The following is a 24,199-nucleotide window of genomic DNA, read 5'->3' as shown; positions in this document are numbered from 1 at the left end:
GGATTTTTTTAACGAAAATTGTTGTTAAATATGCACATATTTATGAACTCAACAATTCAAAAATATGCAAACAAAAAACTTATTGTGTGTTATAAAAACCAAACATATAAAAAAATAAAAAATATATATAGTATTAAGTAAAAAATAAATACAATTTAAATATCAGTACTTGCAGAATATGTATATAACATTAAAATGTGTATTAATTATTGAATAAGTACCTGTATGATATAACAAAATGTGCTTTATTAATTATAAGTATAACATTTAAATAATATAATATAATTTATAACATTTTTTTTAAATTGAAATATTTAATTTTTTGGAAAAGTTTCAATTAAAAATTCATGAATGATGGAAATGTAATCTCAAGTGGACTTGACGACAAATTCAAATCTGTTTTCTTATACGAAGCAATATGTCCATACTTATCAAATAATCTATTTCCTCGAAGAGTTCGAAGTAGACAAACAATATAAAACAATAATGTAAATATAATTGAAAATGGGTATACAAATTCAAAACTAAAGATCTTTATAGAGGTATTTAGAAATACTCGTATGTTAAATACGAGTATTCACATGAGACAAAGATGATGCATATACGTGTACTCAAATGATGTTGCTCCCTTAAATCAATATTCTTAACACTCATTTTAATATTATAACTGCTTCATTATTTTCCACGTCTATACACCCCAGTCCTCTTTGATCATGTCGGACGCTTTTTCCGCAATCATAATCGTCGGCGCGTTGGTATGGGCCGACGGTACTTCCGGCATAATCGATGCGTCCACCACTCTCAGACCGCGGACGCCGTACACGCGCAGTCTCGGGTCAACGACGGCCGACGGATCCGAAGCCGGTCCCATCTTGCACGTGCCGGACAGGTGATAGATCGTGAACGACATCTGTCGAGCGGAACATTTCCAGTAGGCATCCGTGTCGAAAACGTGTTGCCGACATCCGGGCAGTGGAGTGTCCAGGATCTTAGCGCCAAGTGACTTCATCGGGCCCGTGCGCAACATTCGCTGGAACAGTCGGACTCCGGCTACTATAACGTCCAGATCAGTTTCGTCGGCGAAATAATTGGGGTCGATTAGCGGGTGGTGATACGGATTGGCATCCCTCAGCCACACCCGACCGCGACTTTTGGGACGCATTACCATTGGGAACACTATGAACCCGTCCATGCCATCGGTTTGCCGGTATACGGCATCGTACAGATCACTCCTCATACCACAAAGCTTAGGCATAAGTTCGTGGGACGAGTATAGTCCTGACACTAGCAGCAGCTCGAGATTGGTACGCCCATTTTCCGAAATCGGCTTGTCCACGTCCACAAAGGCCAAAGCTTCGGGGCCACCCGGCACTGTATAGATGCCGTTGTGGTTATGCAAAAAGTCGTTTAGAATATTTGGATCATCAAGCACCTTATGCAGCCTTATTGATACAGTATCGTTCACCGTCACTGTCAGACCTCCCAGCGCCACGTGGTCCATCAGATTCTCACCAACGGCCAAGTCTTTCACCAACGGGATCCGAAGGTCCGCCAAGTGTTGTTTGGGCCCGATTCCGGACAAAATGAGCAGCTGCGGAGTGTTTATGGCTCCACCTGAAACGATCACTTCCTTCCGTGCGTACACTCTGGTTTTTTTCCCACCCCTGACAAACTCCACGCCGATTGCTTTCTTCGTCGATCCGTCGATCAGTATGCGCGTTACCATACTGAGCTTTTTTACGTGCAGATTTGATCTCTTTTTCGCTGGGAAAAGAAACGCTGTGTTCGTACTATAACGGAGCCCATTTTTCATGGTCGTCTAAAATAATTTTAAAATTAAAAAATATACAATTTCATAATGTTTGATTGAATTATAATAATTACAGTACGGTTATATATCTTTATGCTTTTACAATTGTGTTATACATATATATTACTAAATTCCACTCACAAATATAAGCTTAGGTAATTGCAGATAACCAATCGTATACATATTTTTATTGAAAAAGATTTGCAGCTTTATTGTAACCTTATTATTCCTAAATAGTTTATTAGTGTTATTATTTTAACATTTTTAATGAGGGGTCAATTTTACGAGTATGTTATTAAACATCTAATGTAACTATTGTATAGTGTTAGAATAGCTTTATTTTAATATTCGTTTTATAATATTATGATATATTTATGATTTTTAAATGTTTTTAGTAAGTTACAAATTACTTATATGTTCGTAAAACTGTGATGTTAAAACTATACACTTATGATGTATACCACATTGATTCCAAATTACCTGTAAATAATTTATCCCTATTTGTTTTTTCCCGTTGAAATCTACAACTGGAAGTCCGATTTGCGAGCCAGCTTCCACAAATGCCTTTGCTATTTGAGTTTTGTAAGGAACATTTGTCACCGATAACAATCCGTTACTTCCGTGATAACTCGGATCGGCATCTGACAAGTTAGCACTTTCTGATTTAATGAAGTACTTGAAAACATTGTCATAGTTCCAACCTTAAAATAAGTATTAAAATTTAAAATTTTAAAGTTTTATTATTTGAATTTTATATTCTGAGTAATGCCATGAATGTATTGATTCTATGATGTGTGTTTTTTTTTCTGTAAACACGATAGATAACCAAATTTTTTACTCTAAAGGTAGTTTTGGAAAAAAAATAGATCCAGTTTGTACTTTATAAAAGTCAAAATTTAAAAGTTGAATTTTTTTCAAAATAAAACAAAAAGAAATTAAGGAATAACGGGAATTTTTACGCAAATCCAATTTTTAATAAAAGTTTTTTGGTGTAAATCAATAACAAATAACTATAGATACATGATATTTTCACCAAATATGTTTATGATTACTTTCTATTCATAATATAATTTCCATTTATATTTTAAGTTATTAATGGAGATTTGTAATTTTCAAATTTTTATTCATAAATGTCAATAAAAAATTATTTGCTGATTAGTTTAGGTTAATATACTTAAAGTTGTATACAAGGTTTCTCATACATTGTTAATTTACCGATTAAAAAATATCGAAAATGTATAGCCTCAGTATATTTTCATAGACGTATAAATTTAAAATGTTAATAGAATTAGTAAAATCTATAGGTTAAATTTATTTTATTAGGTACTACATAAAAATGTAGTGGAATTTTAAATTAATTTTTTATGAGCGTTTAAAATGTTTCTAACATTTCATATCACCAGTTATACTCGTATACCTAACTATTTATTCTCGAACGATTTTTGATATTATGTTGTAAATAAAAAACAAATAATTCTAGAAACTTGAAATTTTCACTAATTTTTGAAATGATCATTTACCATACATTATAGACTTTTAAAAATATTTATACTATTTTTGAGTTATTTATATACATTTGACATATGAAATTATTTGTGGAATAAAAATACTTGAACATTTTATACAAATTCTCCTTACAGATACAGTACAAATTTTGATAAAATTCATCAAAATCATGAAAACTTGAAAATTATTTTGCAGTTGAAAATGTATAAAACGAGAAATTTTTATAGAACAATTTTGAAAACCTTTTATTATAAAACCACATTTAATATTAAGTTCCCTATAAGTAGTTATTAATAATTACTCGAACTTAAAAAATTTTCTTAATTTAAAAAATAGTTATTTTATTGAAATAAAATTTGCACAATTACCTGTGTTACCCATATCTGCCCAATCGTCATAATCCTTTCTGTTACCACGTGTATATATCATATAATTTAGTACACTGCTGCCACCCATGACTTTGCCCCTTGGAAATTTACACCGATTGCCCTCGAAACCTATAAATCAGAAAAGTCAAACGTTTATTGCAAATAAACAGACAATTGACTCTATTAATTGGATACAAAAGATTATTTTATCATATAATAGTACCTAAGCACGAATTGTTCATCGGTACTGTCCTGTATTTCCAATTGATCGAGGAATATTGTAAAAACGGAGCAACCAATGGCACGTCCATGATATGTGCGGCATGTTGTCCAGCTTCAATTAATAGTACCTGCCATTTTTTGACCTGCCCATCGAATATAAAACCGTATTATTTGTTATGGAAAATTGCAATACAAAACTATAGGTAAACTATATATCTGTTTAGGGTTTTTTCGGTCGAATTCATATTTATTTTAAACATTATAATATAAATTATAAATATTTAAGTTTTTAACGTAGGTACCTACTTCTATGCCATCGTGATCCTATTAAATTTATTTGATTTTCTAAAACAGATAACTGTTTAATTATTATTAATTTATTGGTTATTAGTTTATTACCTTATTACTATTTCCTTATTAGTTATAACTTAAATATTATATAATTAACTAACTTTTTTAATAAATATTTTGTTGATCCTACGATTGTAGAATTGTATTCAATTTGTATTCAAAACTGCGGAAGAAGAGGTTATTAATAGCCAAAGTATCTGTGTAATATTATTATTATTTTTTCTATTTTGAAATTGTAACAATGTTTTAAACGAAGAATTATTACTTTAATAAATTACTTACTATTTATGAACTATTATTTTATGTTATTGTTATACATTATGAAATTACATAATTTATTTAAAAAAAAATGTATTTTCAGAAAATAAAATTCTTAATTTATATATTTTTTGTTGATAAAACTATAAATTTATTACTTTAATAATAAATATATAATGTATCATATGGTGCTTAAAAAAAATATACGTATAAATAAATATATAATACCTATATAAATAAAACATTCAAATGATATCCAGTGCTTTTCAAATTTTTTGTCACGCCCCCCCCCTCTAAATTTAATGTGAAACTGTCAAGGCTCCCTTTATTAAAATCATTAATTATTTTATGAACTACAGGATTAAGTTAGATATATATTATATATTTCACGGCCCACTAGTCATATGGCCGCGGTCCCCCAGTTTAAAAAGCACTGATATTAACTATCAATATGCTACTATAACTTGGATATTTTTATAATATATTAAAATCTTTGAAAACTACTTATTACGAATATTTTAATTATACTTACTTCGGACAGTCTGCTTGCCACTACTGATCCGGCACTTCCGGCACCGACAATGACAAAATCGTATTCTGGAAGCAGGTTTTTCTGGTCAATGGTTTCATTTGATTCCCATTCTAGAGTTTCTCCCAAATACTTTAATGTCGATTCGAATAGCGGTGGATAGTATGACGGCGACGGTGAACTTCGAACGATAATCACAAACAAGCATTGCAACATTAATAACAAAACCATGATTGTCTGTGCCTGAAACTGTAATGAAGCGAAAACCATAATAATATATTTTCGCGAATAGATGATTTACATACGATAAACGTTATATTTCAACCACGAGCTCACGGCAAATGTAAATTAAATCAACAAAATTCACAGCAGCCGTATACGACGATCTTTATATGTTATTATTTAAAATTTTAGTCGTTTAACTGTATGATCAGGTGATCGCATTAAACGTCCTCCCAGGATGTATAAAACCGATATCAGTTTATACTAACCTCACTCATTACCAATGGCATAGACTTTGAAGGTCATTCTGCGCAAAACTCGTTTCTTGTTTTTTTTTTCGCTCGCTTGATATTTGCAGGATTAAAATATAAGATAAGATGTATTATTATTAATTTTACACTCTTCATTATCCGTTTAGTTATTTTCTTAAAAGTCCATGTGCGGCGTGCGCTAACATTTTCATTATTTATGAGCACTAACGGTTTATCAAATTACAAATGTATGATCAAAATGGTTGTCATTTAACAAATCGATATGAAGATATTTTTTTTAAAGTAACGAGCGAAAGTACAATTATAGTTAATCTACTATTACAAGTAGGTACTACGAATAGTATTGGTAGGTATTTGGTATTTGAAAATGTATAATTTAGTTGCATAATCGTTCAATAACCTTTAGGATTTTTCTGATGAAATAATATTTTTACACACCCAGTTTTATGTTGTTTGTGCTTAATTACTTAAACCAGATAGGATTTTAGTTATTTTTATATTCAATGGTGAACAACATTGCGATTTAACATTCAACAGTATAAAAACAAATATTCTGTGAAGTTATACGCATTATCGTATAATTCTAAGATAAAATCGCTTAAAATACTAAAATATGTTCCTTAAAATTGGCCCTATTATAATTAATAATTTACGTAAAAGTTAACCATCATATAGTGTCAAAATAATTATTTATTTTAAAAATAACATAAGATTTGCGTAAAATTTTCAGTTTTTCCTTAATTTGTTTGGTTGTTTTTTCCTATTATAAAAACAGTAGTAAGAATATTAATTTTGATCTTTCTCAAGTACAAACTAGACCTAGTTTTATATCCAAAACCATTCTTTAAAATAAAAATCGAAACTTTTCTTGACAGACAAAATAAAACACACATGACACATCTTTATAAAATCAATACATTTATATCTCTTCGTTCAGAATCTAAAATACATATTATACATGATTTACATTTTTTATCAATTTCTTAAAATCGAAGGAAACTCGACGATTTGTTATTAATTATAATAAACGTTCTATTTATAAGTTGTTTTATTACTCTACTGAATGCTAACCATGCAAAAACGGAAACTTAAAAAAGAAAACACAAAGTAATATTGTATACACTTAGTTTAATACTAATTTATGATTAGATTTAGTTTTTAATTTTAAAATATTAGACGAATTAAATATAAAAATGTTATTCTACATTATTTTTTAATATACTAGTATACAGTTAAATAGGTTATTCTGTTTCTTTTACCATACAAATTGAATCAAAAAAATTATAAACAAAATAATATGTAAAATATTGGGAATACATCGATGTATTATTTTTTTTAACACGGGTAAAATATATGAAGCGAGCCGACCTAGAATGTGATAACTTAAACATATAAATAAACTTAAATGAAACAACTTTAACGTATTATAATTTTAAAACTCAATAAAAACGGTTATGTATTTTAATAAATTATACGTTAATAAAATATTAAATCTAGCAATAAATTAAAAAGTGTTAAGTATACAACTTAAACAAATATATGCTAATAAATTCCTAATAATTACTTACTTGTGGTTGTCTAATTTAAATGTTATACCAGCCAAAATCAATAAATTTATATTCTATAAGAATATAGACTGTTATTAAACAAAAATTGTCAACCAATTTCATCACAATATAATATATTAAAAAAATTATAAATTTAAATGGGATTATCCATTTAAAAATAATGTTTATTTACATTATTACACAATTGGATAAAAAAAAGAAAAAAGCGAATGTTTACAATATACCAGATTTTGACAATATGAAAATAAAAATAAAATATATTTATATATAATAAATAATAATACATTTTTATTTTATACGTATAATAAAAATAAATAATAATAAATTTTTATTTTATACGTATAATAAAAATAAATAAAAATAAAAAACATAATACGCAATTTTTTAATGAACATTTAATATTTAAATTGAACGAAATTAAATATTTAAACAAAGAATAACGATTTGTTATATTTTAAAATATTGTTAGTAGGGTATATGTTTTAGTTTATTATTCGATTTTATTTAACAAACAGTGACGTTTTCATAGCATTTAGATTAATTATTTATGCAATTTTCTCTAGTTTAGTGGTATTTATAGTTACTATAACTAATAGTTAAATTATTTATTATAATAATTAACTACTGTAACATATTAATTAGTTAATATATTTATACGATACTAGACTGACAGATTATCTTCACTCAAAATTGTTAATCATAAGCAATGCATTATCATTGAATTACAATTTAACATATCCTTTATTTCAGTAACCTATTAGTGGTTACCTATTTCCTCCTTTTTTTCGTTTAATAATCCAATTTTGTCGATATCAAAATTAAAACATTAAATGTTTATATAAAAATAAATTATACCTATATGTAATTTCAGACATTTTAAAATGCCATAAAAAATATGAAAAACTTTGAAATACATTTTCAAGTATTAACTAATAAAATGGAAAAAATAATTAAATTATTTTTTTTTTTAATTTTGAATTCTTAGATACACATCAAAATAATTGTACCTACCTAATATGAATTTTTGATCTTTATAAATTAGTAATAATTATAAGAACGTTGGATTATCCAAGTTCAAGCTCGTTTAACTTAAAATATTTGATAATATAAATTACCATACTACAATAAATTACAATATTTATTTACCTATAAACAGTTTAAAATATTTTAAAAAATGTATTTATTTTAGAAAAACATTTTAAATAAAACTGTATACAGTAGTAAAATACTTCAAATTTTTCGATGATTTTTTTTTTATTTATTTTTAATAATATAACAAATGTTATTTGAAGAAAAATTGTTAAAAAAAACTTGAAAAAATGTGATAATCTTCTAAATAATACGATGAAGGACTTTCAATAGCCTTGCAGTCTAAAAGACCATATATACCACTATACCTTATTACCTTTACTTAATGATATGACTTTCTGAAACAAATATGTTGTTATATTATGGTAGATATAAAATGTTATAAAGTTGTATACTAAATAGTACTATTCAGTTTTAAAAGTATCGTATTAATATATAGTTTGTTCCACATTTATTTTAGATATAAGACTATACTATAGTAAGAGTTGACTGGACTGGTTTTATTCAGTTATCCTATAATTTTATCGTATTATATCAGTGACGTGGCCAGGGGGCTGCAGCAGTGCATAAATATAAAGAAAATTTAAGTAGTATGTGTTTGTGTGTTCTGAGCACTTTTGGGCAGGGAAATTTTAAAAGCTTAAGCAGGAGTTTCCTGCTCAAGCCATTTGTTTTCCCTATAACACGAAAAAAACATCGAGAATTGATTTTTACACACTTTTTAAAAAAATAATTGTTTTTTTTTTTATTGAATAAGAACACTGTTTGATTAAAATAAAAAATAATTTATTAATATAATATGTTGTTTCATTAAATATTATGTAACTTTAATTCTAAATTATTTATACTAGTGTTTTTACTTCTCTAGTGAAAGGTATATATTCTACAATACGATCATGAATTAATAAACCATAAGCAGTTACACTTGTAAGAGGTTCTGATGCCTCAATTTCTAATTGAACATCTACTAATGAAGCTGTTGCTGAATCATTCTATATTGAAGTATCGATAACTACAATTGGAGCGTTTGTTAGAAAATTAGAAGGACTTAATATTGGGTTCCGAATATTTTTTTCGTAGTATGATTCTTGAAATGATGTATACATATCATATAATAAGGTAAAATTATTTTTAGAAAAATTTAAATTTAAATTATCATACTGATAAGCTATTGAGTTTAATAAAAACCTTTACATTTGTTAGATTACAATGATCAAATACTACAATCTTTTTCTATTGAATTTTTACGCCCCTTTTGTAACCCAATTATTATGAAACGAGGTTTTTCTAATTTCGAAGCAGTTTTCAGGTTCCGTACAACTTTTTTAGGGAGCCCAATTTCAGGATATTCAAAGGTTTCCAAAGATCTGAACGGGATAAACAAACATTTTTCTTTTTCTTTAAGTTTTAATAATTTCAACCTTTTTTCATCATCAACAGTCATATGTGGTACCTTCCAAACTATTTTATTCAAAACAATTTTTCCAGAATTTGCACTTCCACTAGTTTTTAGGTTTAACACATTTAAATCACTATGACTTCAAGTTAATATTAGTTCTAATCTAGAATGACTAATACTTTTTTAAAGTCTTCAAATGTACCTAACCAATATTTCAGTGGAATGCAGGCACTAAATTTATCATTAGCATTTACAGGGTTTGTATTATTTTTAAAAATCCATCCTGCATTTTCATAACAATTAAAGTTATCTGGCGTACCTGATAGATAACCTATCAATGAGCTTGTAATACCAACTACACATGTGCTATCTACTTTATCCCATATATTTCAAGTCGTATTTGTTCAAAGAGATAGGAAAAACCATTATTAGAAAGTTTTACTTTTGTAGCATCTGATATTGTACCTTCTATAAATATAAAACTTTCATGCAGATACAGATAAACATCTGTTTGCTGGATTGATATACGTATTTCATCATTATTACTAAATTAAGTCGTCTATGGTGTAATGAATGATATTCAATTTTCTTAATTTTAGAATCCGTTTCGAATCGTGAACTTATATCCAAAATATCACTTTCAGGCATTTTGATTTAGTTTATAACCAAGAGCTTTTAGAATTTTTTTATTTTTCACCGTTAATTTTTTTACTTTAGTCGATGTTATCGGTAACACTTTAGTGGTATGACTAGTTTGATTAACGTGAAGTAATGGGTTTATACGTATTGTATTTTAATCCCATCTTAAGAACCGTAACGTTTAATATGTAACACGACTGTTAAAGTGTCACCAAAATTTTCGATTTGATTAAAATCCTGATCAACTAATTGTACAGTTATTGAATCAATATTTATTTTATTTTATTTATAATATATTACATTTTGTGATAATTGAACAACTTTTGTCTCAGTCTTTTCACTCGGAAAAAAACTCGTAAATCGTATGACTTTGAAGGTGATTGTTGAATGATCCTTGAGTTATAATACACATCACTTTTATAGAATTAATTGTGTTTAAATTTACAACTTTTTCTGATCGATGAATTGCATACTCCGGAGGATAGTCTCGTTTTTCAAATCCTAATATAGGTGCTATTCCATTAACCATATTAAACATAATTTTACCATTACATCTTATGTATGAACTAAAATCATTATGGTCAACTGAAATATCGAATGTTAAATTTGTACCATTTTCTTTATTGTAAGAATTTATTTGCTTCTTAATTTGACGGTCATTATCTGTAATTTCGTAACATCCCGTTTTTAATGCAATATAACATATATTTCTATCGTTATCATTATCGTCTATTACTTTTATAGCAAATTTTTTATTAGAAGAATTTATGTTTGGAAACCAATTGAACGTTTGTAAACATAACAAAGCTATTTCAGAGTTTTCGTACACGTTTAGAGACCGGAAATAATTTGAAGATAATGTAGTATCATTACCTGTCAAACTTAAAGTGAGTGATTGATTCATACATTGTAAAAAATCAAGACATTAATGTCCGCAATTAAATGTGTTATAATCTTGATAATTTGAATAGTTATTTATAATTTTGTTTCCCTTAAAGTATTTTTGTAATTCAATTGGTGGAGGTAAATCACCGAAGGTATTAAATATATAACTTAATCTTTATTTTTATAAAACACTACCCAATGACTTCCATCACCTGAAGATACGTCCAAGTTTAATATGCAACATTCAATCTAAAGGTTTTTTAGGCAAGTCATCTCGTGAAAAGACGCCACGGAAATGAATAATATTAAACTTTGTAACATATTTTATAATATCTCTAAATGTAAGTGGTCTGTTAGCGTTTTCATCAGTTTTTTTTTCTCGATCCTTTATTTTTTAAATCGAATCCGTTATCTTTTTTTCTATTTTCTTTTTAGATTACATTACACACATTAGCACTTCTAGACATTAAACTACCAAGTGCCGATAATCCTGCGAAAATAGGTATTAAGGGAATTGCACCACCTGACTGACCCGGTGCTAAAATCAGTCTTTTACCTCTATAATTTTTCTTAACCTTTATTTTTTTTATAGCAACTCGTGTCCCATTTTTTATTTTATTAACACGTCCCCGTTTACCTTTACAGCCCATACTATTTTTCTTTTAGCTTTCATTGTGTTAGCTACTGCGAACGCTACAATTTTCTCTTTTCTTGGTGTATCTTTTGCTTTAAATCTTTCCCAAGCACGGAGTTCTAACACCTTATCAGCGTTATGTTTATCGTCTAAATTTTTGATAGTCGCATACACAATACCGTGATCACGACATGCAGTATCCAATGGATTTATTCCTTTATCGCCACGATCTAACCTCTTTTTTAATTTCGTACCAGGTCCACAATACTGATATTTCGGAACATGGGCTTCAAACGGGAGACTATTTATAAGGAAATTTACGAAACCTTTGCCAGTCTTATCTGATTTCTACTTATGGGTTGAATCCATCATCTATAACTGATTATAATTTGAAAATTCTAGAGTATTTATAAGAAAATGGATTTGATTGTACAGAAAGATAAATTAGATATTTTAAACGTAGATGCTCAAATAATAAAGAAATCATCAAGACACAGACTATTATTACCGGATACTATACGTGCTATTATAGTTGGTCCTAGTTGTTTAGGTAAAACAAATATAATGTATAATCTAATCACACATGAAAACGGATTAAGATTTGAGAATATTTATTTATACTCTAAAACTTCTAATCAAGAAAAATATGTTTTATTATAAAAAATAATAAACGATATAAAAGGTGCCAATTTTTTCATTTTTACAGTTGCTGATAAAGTTATAAAACCAAACTTAACTAAGAAAAATGTTATCATAATTTTTGATGATGTGATTTGTGATCCACAATCTGTAATTAAGCAATTCTTCTCAATGTGTAGGCATTCAGGTGCTAGTTCTATATTTTATTTAGCACAAACCTATTGTAAAATACCAAAACAGTTAGTAAGAGATAACTCGAAATTTTTAATAATACTTAAACAACATGATACGAATTTACGCCATGTATTTAATGACCATTTATCGGCAGATATGGATTTCTCTGAATTTCGGAAAATTTCTCATCTATGTTGGAATCATAATGATTATGGATTTATGGTTATCGATAAAACACGTGAAGTGAATGAAGGTAGATATAGATGTGGTTTCCATTCTATGAGACCAGGAGAGAACACGTTTATAAGGAAGCCTTTTGATATAGCATTTTCAGTCTACTTCAACGAGTCTACAGCGAGCCCATGTATTTATACAAATAGTTTTTATTTTTATTAAATTGAAATACCTTTCAAAAAAATAAAATAATGTCGGTCAATTAATTTAGGATTGATGATGAAGAATCTTTTGCTGTAAGCGATGTAAGTATAAAAAAATATATCTATATATTTTTATATTGTAATAGAATCAAATATTAAGTCATAATTGGTAAAGATAAATATAACGTAACTATTACTTTTTAAATGTTAAAATTATTAAACATTTAATTAAAACTATTTATAAACTAAAAAAACATTAACTAATCTCTTATTATGGTTATTGGTGAATATGATAGAAACGCAAGACAGAAAAACAGGAATAAAACCGGGTAGTCAAAAGAGGACCTACGAGAAAAAAATCAATGTAAAAAAATAAAAAAAGTGAGTGATTTACATAACACATCAGGTGAACAAAATTATAATTAGATTATTCTCTTATAGAATGTTTCTTAACGAAAAAAAATTGAAAAAATGATGAAATATCAGAAAATTGGACTAGAAATTACAAATTCAATAAGCATTTGACAAGACGACGGGATTTTGATTGTAAAGGCACCTGCTGACGAAAAATCTACTGACTATTTGACGTTGTCACATTATAAAACGAAAAACATTGAGCATGTTGATTCCAAGGACAGGTGATATATTATATTATTTTACTATCGCTTAAAATTTAACTAAATAACTATAGTATACAATAATACTATAGTTATTTATTTTTTAAGTAAGATATTATTATAAAATAATTTTTGTATGAATATTTTTTACAGATGGAAACATGCTGAATGTTCAATGAAGCTTGCATAACCAATCAAGTAAAGGATTAAACAATATCGAGTGAGCTGAACGAATTGGTCCAAACACTTTTCGACCATTTCATGAAAGATTCGAATAAAAAATTACACGAATTTGATATGTATTATAAATAAACTATATATTTATAATAGTGATGGTAGAAAATCAATAACAAAACTTTGTTTGCAATATATTATGTCTTGTTTTTTTATTTAAATAAAAATAAAATAATACATTTATAGATTAAAATAAAAAAAAATAATATAAAAATTATTATTAACAGTTAATATATAACTATATAAGCAGATTAATAAATAATGATATATTTTTGTTGATAGCGAAATATTTCGAAAAATTCATAAATATATAAATATATTTTTTTTGTTATTACAATATTATTAAATCCTGAAAAAACATGTCTGATAAAGAATTAAAATTAAATTATAATAGCTCTTACATGAATGAAATATCATCACTTTGTATATTGCTGAAATCATAATTTTGAATATATTGGTTTGTAAACTCGTTTCGTTGACAAGAGAATGGTAACCCGTTAACGTCAGCCTTTATTAACGCGTATCGAATGTTTTTTGGTATGATTCCAACTTTTTTTGTTTTTCATTCTATATACAAGTCTATACAATGTTGTAATTGTTTTAAACGACGAAGATCAACATGAGATAATGTTATGTAATTATCATTAGAATATAAAACAATAGTTGATTGGTTTACGTTAACAGAGTAGAAAAAGTTAAAATTAAAGTAAAAAGTCTGCAATTCTAACACGTTTACATCGAGTATGTAAATTATTAATAATTGTACTAAAATTGTTTTCACACATTAATTTGCACCATTGTTCTAGATCTAGCGTTACAACTTTTTTAGTTAATTTACATTCTAATAATATAATAATTGAAATTTGTTTATTAACTAGAAGTCCAACCGTCACACTTTTCTTGCTAAAAGGACGGATATCGAACACTGCTTTTGATACAACGAGTGATGGATTCATATTATATGACGATGAGTTCTACCAATGGTGAACACTTTTTGAACAACAGTAATTTTCTAAAATATTAAAAAAAAAAAAATGTAGTAAACAGCTATTGTTTTGAAGTATGAATATGATCAGTATGAAGCTTAGCTTAAACTACTAATTTTTATTTACTTCTACATATTATATACTAAACCTGTGGGGGGAGGGATAGAAATTTTTTTTTTTTAAATGTGAACATTTAGCCTAGTCAGATAGCGAGTAAAGGGTTATTATACATACCTACTTACCTAACCATAGAACCTGAAATTTTATAAACATTAACATATTTAATTTAAACTAGACGCGTTATCCTACTAGACCACATGTTCACGGGGTATTAAATCATGTATTAACACATTTAAATTATTTATCATAGCATAAAAAAGTTAGAAGTAATCATACAATTTGTTAGCAAACAGTATCATATGACCTAGATTCACAATTACATTCACAAATGTTGTTAATATTACCGTATTTTTTTTATCACATTTTCAATAAACTGATTTCCTTTTAATAAAAGTACATATATAAATTTCGGATTCCATCTTGAGTGTTCGAACCACGGATTATCATATTTTTCCCAATTATGTAAGATAAATCCTCAGCAAAAACATTCAACGATATCTTTTTTTACTGAATATATAAAACTGCATTCAGAGCTAATTAATATTTATCTTGAGATGAAGTTAGTGGAAATAAATTGAATGTTTTCAATCTTGATGAAAATGTAGTATATCGTGGATGTGCAGGATATACATTGTTTCGTACTAAAGTAATAAGTGAGCAAACATTTTTGAAAATTCATTTTTTAAACTGAAAATATTCACTTATTAAAAAATTGTTGTAAAAAAATAACAGAACTTGAACAAACAAAGGTTTATTACTAACTGAACTAAAGTGGATTAAATAAACAATTTATAGCTTTTTTAAAAAATACAGTGTAACCAACATGTATGATATACAGGAGAAAAAAATGGTGTTAAGGAGGAAATTTTCGCTTGAATTTTTGAAATCTCCCTGTCCAAAAGTGCTCAGAAAAAACATTATGGTTTTTGAAAAACAGTGTTTTTTTGTGTTTCAGGGAAAAATTGGCTTGAGCCGGAAAGTCCCACTTAAACTTATAAAATCTCCCTGCCCAAAAGTGTTCAGAATATACAAATACATTCTACTAATTTAAAAATTATTTTAATTTTTAATGGTCTATGAAAATTTTTACAAAAGTCTTAAAATTGTATTTTACCAAAATTTATCAGCCCCCCCCTAAAAATATTTTAAACTGTTGTACATCAAAATAACTAAAATCTTTATTATTCGTTAACTACGGTGTATTCGAATTGGTTTCCGAGTTCCCGGGTCAAATTATATTCTATTTTCCTTCCAATTTTATATAGACTTATGACTGTTCATATAATATTATGCATATATATGGTTAAAAATTACAATTTTTCGCCACTTTAATTTTTATAATTTTTATGATATAAATAATAATAATAATGTTTTTTTTCTAATTAAAAATATAAAATATAAAATAAATAATAATAAACATATAATATCTTATTAATTCGTCCATTTCTTTTTTTATATATATAAATAGTGTATATTATTGAGATAAAAATGTATAACAAACATTTTTTATAATCTATTTATTTCATTATTTTTGTTTTATATTTTATTATATTTCCTTATTTTTAGATTTAAGATATTGTAGTTTCTCTGTACTTTGCAATTTTACATATATACATGTTTCAATTTGGACTTCTTTTAATTAATCCATGAATTGAAAGATGTATAGATGTGTGAAATAGAAACAACTGTTAAACTTACTGTTATTATTAAAAATATTATTAGACTGTATTTCGTCTTTTTCGAAAGTGTTTTTTGGAAACCAATTTCGATGTGTGCTGCCAACCTAGAATATCAGAAACTAATTCGGTTGTGTCTTACCTAAAATGTCGGGAACCAATCCGGTTGGGAATTCTCAGATATGGGAACCAATTCAAATGCAGTCGTTTACTATATATATTATATAATTTCATAATTTGTAGCTTAGTTTTCCAAACCAATTATAAACTCCTTCGGAGAAGGTTTTTTTTCTTTATAGTCATTAATCTCTTTACGGAGTAGTTTCTGTTTTCCTGAGGGTTTGAGCATCATTTAAAGAGGCTCTTATCAATAATAAAACTATACTTCGATTCTTACGACTGCAATAACTAATATTATTTATGTACAGTAGCCACCACTAACGATTAATTGACTCATTCTACAAAATATCGTTATGTCGTACCTATAAGCAAAACATTTTTCTGATATTTTTCGCTTTTAATTAAAAGTTTTTTTATACGATATAAATCACGGACTTAATCACATCTGGAATGTAGGTAATACACTTATATACATATACATCTTCTACACAATAGTGCAAATTTAAATATAATAAAAATTATACAAAAACATACACACCTATTGGACCAAACTGCGGACTAGCTACAATGAATACAATTATTGGCACATATTAATACATAAAAATAATTTGTCTTTTAAACTTACTACCGCCGATTGATGGCGTCGATACGAGAACAAATATCGAATAGGTAATTTTTTTGAATTTATATGTGTTGATTTAGCTCTAATTGCAAAATACATAATATGCGCATTGTGCAATTTATTGAAAATAATGTAATATATTATTATTATTTCATAAGAAATGTATTTTCAACTAACACAACATCATTATATATTTAATAATAATTACGTACATACATTTTTTTTATTTAAGTGAGAATTTTTCCCAATTATCTTAAACGTTTCGGTAGTATAGTGAGTTCTATAAGCATTAATTAGTGCATTTTAACACGTAATTTAATGGAAATTGTGATTAATAAGTGTTCCTTTGAGTTTCTTCGTATATTTGGTGAATATTAAATTTACTATCATTATAATGTCAATTTAATAATATACTATAAATATTAATTGGTATGTAGGAACAAAGTCATTTTATGTAATGTGTATATTTTATGTTGGTTAAGTATACCGGATAATCAATTTAACAAATAAGACAATCATTTTTTTAAAAGCTATTAAAGTTTATTAAATATTTTCTTTATTGTAAAGTGTTAATGTAAATAACAATTTTATAAAATATTTTATTTTTACTATTTTTTAAAATTTGTATAGACAACTATATATTACATAGTGTAATTTACACTCGTCTATATTTAAAATACTATTATAATTAGTGACTTCCTTGTCCAAAATATGATTTTAATGTAGGTATCAAAATACTTTAAATCGTATTACGCTTTGAGGTTAAGTTACGAAAATTAGGAAAAATAATAATAATAATAATAATTTTTTTCAATAATATTGTTATAAAACGACTTGAAAATATGTACAAAGCATACACGTGTATAAGCGTATTTTTGTTACATAATAACTTCATATAAAATGTTCAATTAGTATCTAATTTATATACATAATATGAAGTAAATAATATTACAGAGTGATGTTTTTAAATGACATATGTATACAAAACATTATATATATATATATCGATAGAAGTATGTATTAACTGTACAGTGGATAGAGATGATATTATGATAACCCTAACATGGTCAGTAAAGTAATTAAATTAGCTCAACACAAATTACACATGCATAATAATAATGTGACACATGTAGATGTGCATCGTGTGAAATATTCTTAACACGCTGGATAGGCCATAATAATATTACATAGGTAGATTATGTACGAGTTCAAATATAACACAATACCGTCGGTGATGTTACAAATGTTATGTATATTAAAAAAATCGTTAATTAGCAATAAAATTGGTGGTCATTATTATATAATAGTTATATTGGTAGGCAGATACACACGAAATCTTAGGCTGGACTGAATTATCTAAATTATTTGTACATAATAATCAATCGTCTCTATACAAAAATAATGAAAAAAAAAAAAATCTATAACCATAACCACAAGTAAACATATGCGTATTGTCCCGCCATTAACTGCAATACGTCTATACGTCCCAGTCCTCTTTGATCATGTCGGACGCTTTTTCCGCGATCATAATCGTCGGCGCGTTGGTGTGGGCCGACGGTACTTCCGGCATAATCGATGCGTCCACCACTCTCAGACCGCGGACGCCGTGCACGCGCAGTCTCGGGTCAACGACGGCCGACGGATCCGAAGACGGTCCCATCTTGCACGTGCCGGACAGGTGATAGATCGTGAACGATATCTGTCGAGCGGAACACTTCCAGTAGGCGTCCGTGTCGAACACGTGTTGCCGGCACCCGGGCAGCGGAGTGTCCAGGATCTTGGCGTCGAGTGACTTCATCGGGCCCGTGCGCAACATTCGCTGGAACAGTCGGACTCCGGCTACCATAACGTCCAGGTCGGTCTCGTCGGCGAAATAATTGGGATCGATTAGCGGGTGGCGGAACGGGTCGGCGTTCTTGAGCCACACCCGACCGCGGCTCTTGGGACGCATCAACATCGGGAACACCGTGAACCCGCTCGCGCCCTCGGTGGCCCGGTACACGGCGTTGTACAGATCGTCCCTCATGCCACAAAGGCCAGGCATCATCTCGTGAGACGAATACGTTCCCGACCCCATCAACAGCTCGAGATTGGCTTGTCCGTCCGTCGACCCGGGCCTATCCGTGTCCACCAACGCAAGAGCCTCGGTGCCCCCGGGCACAGTGTTAATTCCGACACCGCGCACGAGGTAGTCGTTGATTGCGTTCGGATCTTCTAAAGAGTTATCCTGTCGGATCGAGATGGATTCATTTATCGACATGATCAAACTCCCGAGCGCTACATGGTCCATCAGGTTCTCGCCGACCGGCAAGTCTTTCACCAACGGGATGCGATGGTCCGTCAGATGTTGTTTTGGACCGATTCCGGACAGCATGAGCAGCTGTGGCGAGTTTATGGAACCTCCGGAAACGATCACTTCCTTCCTCACAAACACTTTATATTTCTTGCCTTTTGTGACAAACTCTACACCAACCGTGTTTTTCGTTTCTCTATCTATCAATATCCGGGTTACTGTGCTAAGCTTTTTCACGTGCAGGTTTGGTCTTCTTTTCGCAGGAAACAGAAACGCAGTGTTTGTGCTCCAACGGCGACCGTTTTTCATGTTGGTCTGAAATTTAAAACAAAAATCAAAATATACGTTTATATGACCATAATAATATGAAACTAGATAATTTTAATAACTGTGTCAAATATTAAAATTATCGAATATCCATAACCTTATTTCAAATTAAGTTAAAAACAACAAAACTCCGCGTAATGAATTTTAATCTTGATTATAATTTGGATTTTGGATTTAAAATTTGTGTCCCACATTTAATTTTAATTTAATTCAAATAACACACCAATTAAGAAGTAAGTGACCATCATGACTGGATATTGTACGACAAAGTGATTCTCACTTGCCACCTTTTTTTATAATTTCTTAAATATGCTGTCTCGTGTTAGTTATGATTAAAGTTTATCTAAATAGACGAAATACAATGTTTTTAGTATAAAATCAAATTAAAAAACAACAACATTACAATTAGTATACTGGAGTTAGTAAAAATATAATTTTATAAATAATATATAATTTTTTTAGGAATATGATATTTAACAGTATAATAAGTATACGTGGGTATTTATTACAACACCAATAGGTATATTCGCCATAAGTTCAAGGTCGTTTATCGTTTTTTAAATTCTTTAACTAGTATTTATACATTTTCTTAGTTTTGTCTGTCTGTTCAATACAATTTTAGATTGTAAAATTTACCATATTATGCTAATATAATACATTTAAAAAATATGCATATTAGTTTATTAATTAGATTTTTCTAAAGTATGACTATAAATGAAAATTATAGTTGTTCGAGTATTGAAAATTTTAAAATTCCTTCACAACCAATAATTAAATATAAACAATCTAACGGAAAATTGCGGCTCTTTCAATCTTAAGTTGCGGATCTCTAGGTCCATGCACAAAAAAAATTATTTTATTACCAATAAAAAAAATATTATCATATATATAAATATATACTATTTTACATTATATATTTGTTGATTTTAATAATATGAAATACTTGCACAGGCTATCAAAATCAACTAAAATTGAAATTGTGTACCAAACTTTCCTAATAGGTACATGCAAAACCAATAATGCTCCGTAATAATAACGATTTAACTGTCTATTATTCAATAACTGTATTATTTATTATTATTGCTAAAATACTTAAATATGTTTTATGCAAAAATAGTTGTATGTTATTACATGAATAAATATTTTTTTCATGTATAAATTCGTTTATTTTTTATCGAAAATCAATTACTTATATATAAAACAAATTCTAAAATATTGAAATAAAAAGTTTTTATGGCTCTTTAAAAACTGGGAAATTATATAAATTGTAATTTTTGTTTCCACTGTCCCAAAAAGTAACCATCTTGCCGACCCCTGATCTAGCATAATCGTATCAAGCTCAGTATCATCTACTCATTTACAAAATTTTAAAACGTCGGTTACAAGTACGAGCATATTATAAACGCTGTATAAGAACTAACATATAGATAATAATATTTGTATTTATATACGTATCCTGTGCATATTTCAGGGATTGATAATATTACGCACAGTTAGTTTCAAACCAATTCAATTTATTTCTAAATATCTTTTTTTCAATAAAGAACTTAAAAAAAAATTATGATAATATCAATAAACTTGTATAAATTATTCATTAAAATCATATTCTTTTGAGAAACAGCGTAGGCAATAAATATACACGTAAAAAATACAATTTTTTTTTTTTAGTAACACTGTGTATTTTTAATATCTAAAGTAATTTAATAATACTTATAAATTACTAACATTAAAATTAAATTATTTATGAAACCGATCTTAAGTATGGCACCTTTATAGTATTAGTGAATACATATTATTTAGCTTGTAAATCACGCCATAATAAAAAGTATTTAATTTGTATAAAATTAACAGTAATATATACCAAAATTTAACATATTATAAGGAATTTTTAATTATTTTTGTTTTTCCAACATAATTCCATTTTAAATGTTTTGTGTATATATTATGATTCGTTTTAAATGTAAAACGAAATATTTCAGTCCAGTGGCCTCAGATTAATATCAGGTTTTCATAGGGAGATAAGGAACACCTAAATTCAAATTTTTTGAAATTTAAATTTAAATTTTTTGAAATTTTATTTTTCAATATGCGCATGAGTAATACAACATCCATTTTTTTAAATAAAAACAGGTGTTTTCAATACCAAATTCAGAAAGACCGAATTTTTTTGAGTCTTTTTGACCTCTTAATATTGGCTAGAACCAAAATTGAGGGAAGACAACGAGCAAATGTTTTTATTTAAATTATTACATTTTTTAACAATTATCCTATGATTTTACATATTTTAACGAGTAAGATACCTACGGATACCAATGGTCTTAATCCAGACTTAAATACAAATAAAATATAAAAGTAAAAACTATCGTTGACATAATAATATTTTGTATTTTTGTAAGTACTGTGCGAATTTCAGTTTTGATTATAATAATATGTTCTGTGATTATTTCAATAAGCTTAAAATGATAATTATTGTGCATTGAAATTAGATTTTTTAAGGAAATACATAGGCAATAACAATTCACACGTGTACATATTTTGGTTTTGTTTTGTAGTAACAGTTAATAAATTAACAGTTTTAATAATTTGTCATGAATAGATTATAAATGTTAAAATTGATTTTAATTTATCAAGGGACGAAATAAATTATTTAAGAAACCATTTAAGTATAAATTAATACATATTTTTAACCCTTATATTATCATGTGATAGCCAGGAGTAAATGTTTACAAAAACAATACAAATGTAAGTTGAAAAAAAACGTGGTTAATAGCGCATAATTATATTTTAAATGTTTTGTATAATATATTAAATAAAAATTAAATATAAATATATACAAGAACAGAATTTATTTCTATTAATTACCTGTAAATAATTGATTCCGATTTGTTTTTCTCCGTTGACGTCGACAACGGGAAGTCCGATTTGCGATCCGGCATCAACAAAAGCCTTCGCTATTGGCGTCCTATAAGGGACGTCGGTCACGGACAACAATCCATTTTTTCCGTGATAACCCGAATCGGCCTGTGACAAGTTAGCGTTTTCCGACTTAATAAAATACTTCAGAACACTGTCGTAGTCCCAACCTTAAAAAACGTATTCAAATGTTTTGATTTTTAAGTTTTTAAATTCGATCTCGATGAGATAGTTGCGTATTATTGCATTATTTAAATACAATTTGTACAATTACCTGTGTTACCCATTTTAGCCCAATCGTCATAATCCTTTCTGTTACCACGTGTATATATCATGTAATTTAGTATGCTACTGCCACCCATGACTTTGCCCCTTGGAAATTTACACCGTCTACCTTCGAAACCTATAAATCGGGGAAATCAAACGTTTATAGACAACTTATTCTATATTAGTTTATTGCAAAATATTAATTGATTATATAAATTACCTAGGCACGAATTATTCATCGGTACCGTCTTATAATTCCAATTGATTGTGGAAAATTGCCAAAGTGGAGCAGCCAATGGTATGTCCATGAGATGAGTGGCGTGTTGTCCAGCTTCGATCAACAGCACCTGCCATTTTTTGATCTGATCGTCACAAACACCGCACAAATCATCATCGTCGGATTAATAATAGTTTTATGAATTAAAATGGAAAACACCGAAATCACATCAATTATATTTTAATTTAAACGTTACTCTATTATACTCGTATATTTTCGGTAAGGACACTCACTTCGGACAATCGACTCGCCACTACCGCTCCCGCACTTCCGGCGCCGACGACGATGAAATCGTATTCCGGAAGAACTCTTGCCTGATTGATGGGCTCCTGTGACTCCCATTCTAAAGTTTCAGCTAAATACTTGAGTGTCGATTCAAATAATGGAGGAAATTCTGTACTACTAGATATTGTAAATCCACGTTCGATTGAAACTATAAATATATACAATGATATTCGCACCTGAATCGATAGTGAAATTATTTTTTTAAATTTCATTTTCTTAAAAATAATTGTATGCACCACTTATTTATGCTATTATATATCGTATTTTTGTAGGCAAGTTAGGATATTGTTTAATGATCGAAAAATAATATATTTTAGTATACAATTTTAAAAATCACTGTAGAAATGATGGAAATCACAAATCAAGTTACACGTGTAACACTTTTCTTTAAACATAGTTTGACTGCATCTAGATTTAAACTGAGACTAGGTTCAATTATAAATTCACTATGATTATTTTACTAATTATACAATATTAAGAATTTACTAGTGAAGGTCGTGTAGATAAAAAGTAGTTTATT

General features: G+C 28.1%; 2 protein-coding genes and 1 pseudogene across 3 annotated transcripts; 1 reads left to right on the top strand and 2 right to left on the bottom strand.

The window, feature by feature from the left end:
• Positions 1-476: 476 nt before the first annotated feature.
• Positions 477-5,643, bottom strand: LOC113560755 (glucose dehydrogenase [FAD, quinone]-like). 2 transcript variants are annotated; one of them, XM_026966810.1, is made up of 6 exons: positions 5,536-5,643; positions 5,048-5,293; positions 3,908-4,049; positions 3,685-3,813; positions 2,291-2,511; positions 477-1,819 (listed from the first exon to the last, which is right to left on the bottom strand). In XM_026966810.1, exons 1-6 carry the CDS (start codon positions 5,554-5,556, stop codon positions 689-691), a joined length of 1,890 nt encoding a protein of 629 aa, XP_026822611.1. In that variant the 5' UTR covers positions 5,557-5,643; the 3' UTR covers positions 477-688. The 2 variants fall into 2 exon arrangements, with proteins under 2 accessions (XP_026822611.1, XP_026822612.1); XM_026966811.1 differs by lacking the exon at positions 5,536-5,643 and adding an exon at positions 5,350-5,489.
• Positions 5,644-12,721: 7,078 nt separating this feature from the next.
• LOC113550391 lies at positions 12,722-13,842 on the top strand (annotated as a pseudogene).
• Positions 13,843-18,283: 4,441 nt separating this feature from the next.
• LOC113560805 (glucose dehydrogenase [FAD, quinone]-like) lies at positions 18,284-24,076 on the bottom strand. The gene is made up of 5 exons (XM_026966891.1): positions 23,628-24,076; positions 23,338-23,479; positions 23,125-23,253; positions 22,800-23,020; positions 18,284-19,925 (listed from the first exon to the last, which is right to left on the bottom strand). Exons 1-5 carry the CDS (start codon positions 23,889-23,891, stop codon positions 18,795-18,797), a joined length of 1,887 nt encoding a protein of 628 aa, XP_026822692.1. The 5' UTR covers positions 23,892-24,076; the 3' UTR covers positions 18,284-18,794.
• Between the last annotated feature and the right edge of the window lie 123 nt (positions 24,077-24,199).

Source organism: Rhopalosiphum maidis, chromosome 1 (genome assembly GCF_003676215.2).
Source record: "Rhopalosiphum maidis isolate BTI-1 chromosome 1, ASM367621v3, whole genome shotgun sequence".
In the NCBI taxonomy this organism is placed as follows: domain Eukaryota; kingdom Metazoa; phylum Arthropoda; class Insecta; order Hemiptera; family Aphididae; genus Rhopalosiphum; species Rhopalosiphum maidis.
The sequence above is the reverse complement of the archived record's forward strand: the minus strand, read 5'-3'. Positions and strand labels throughout refer to the sequence as shown.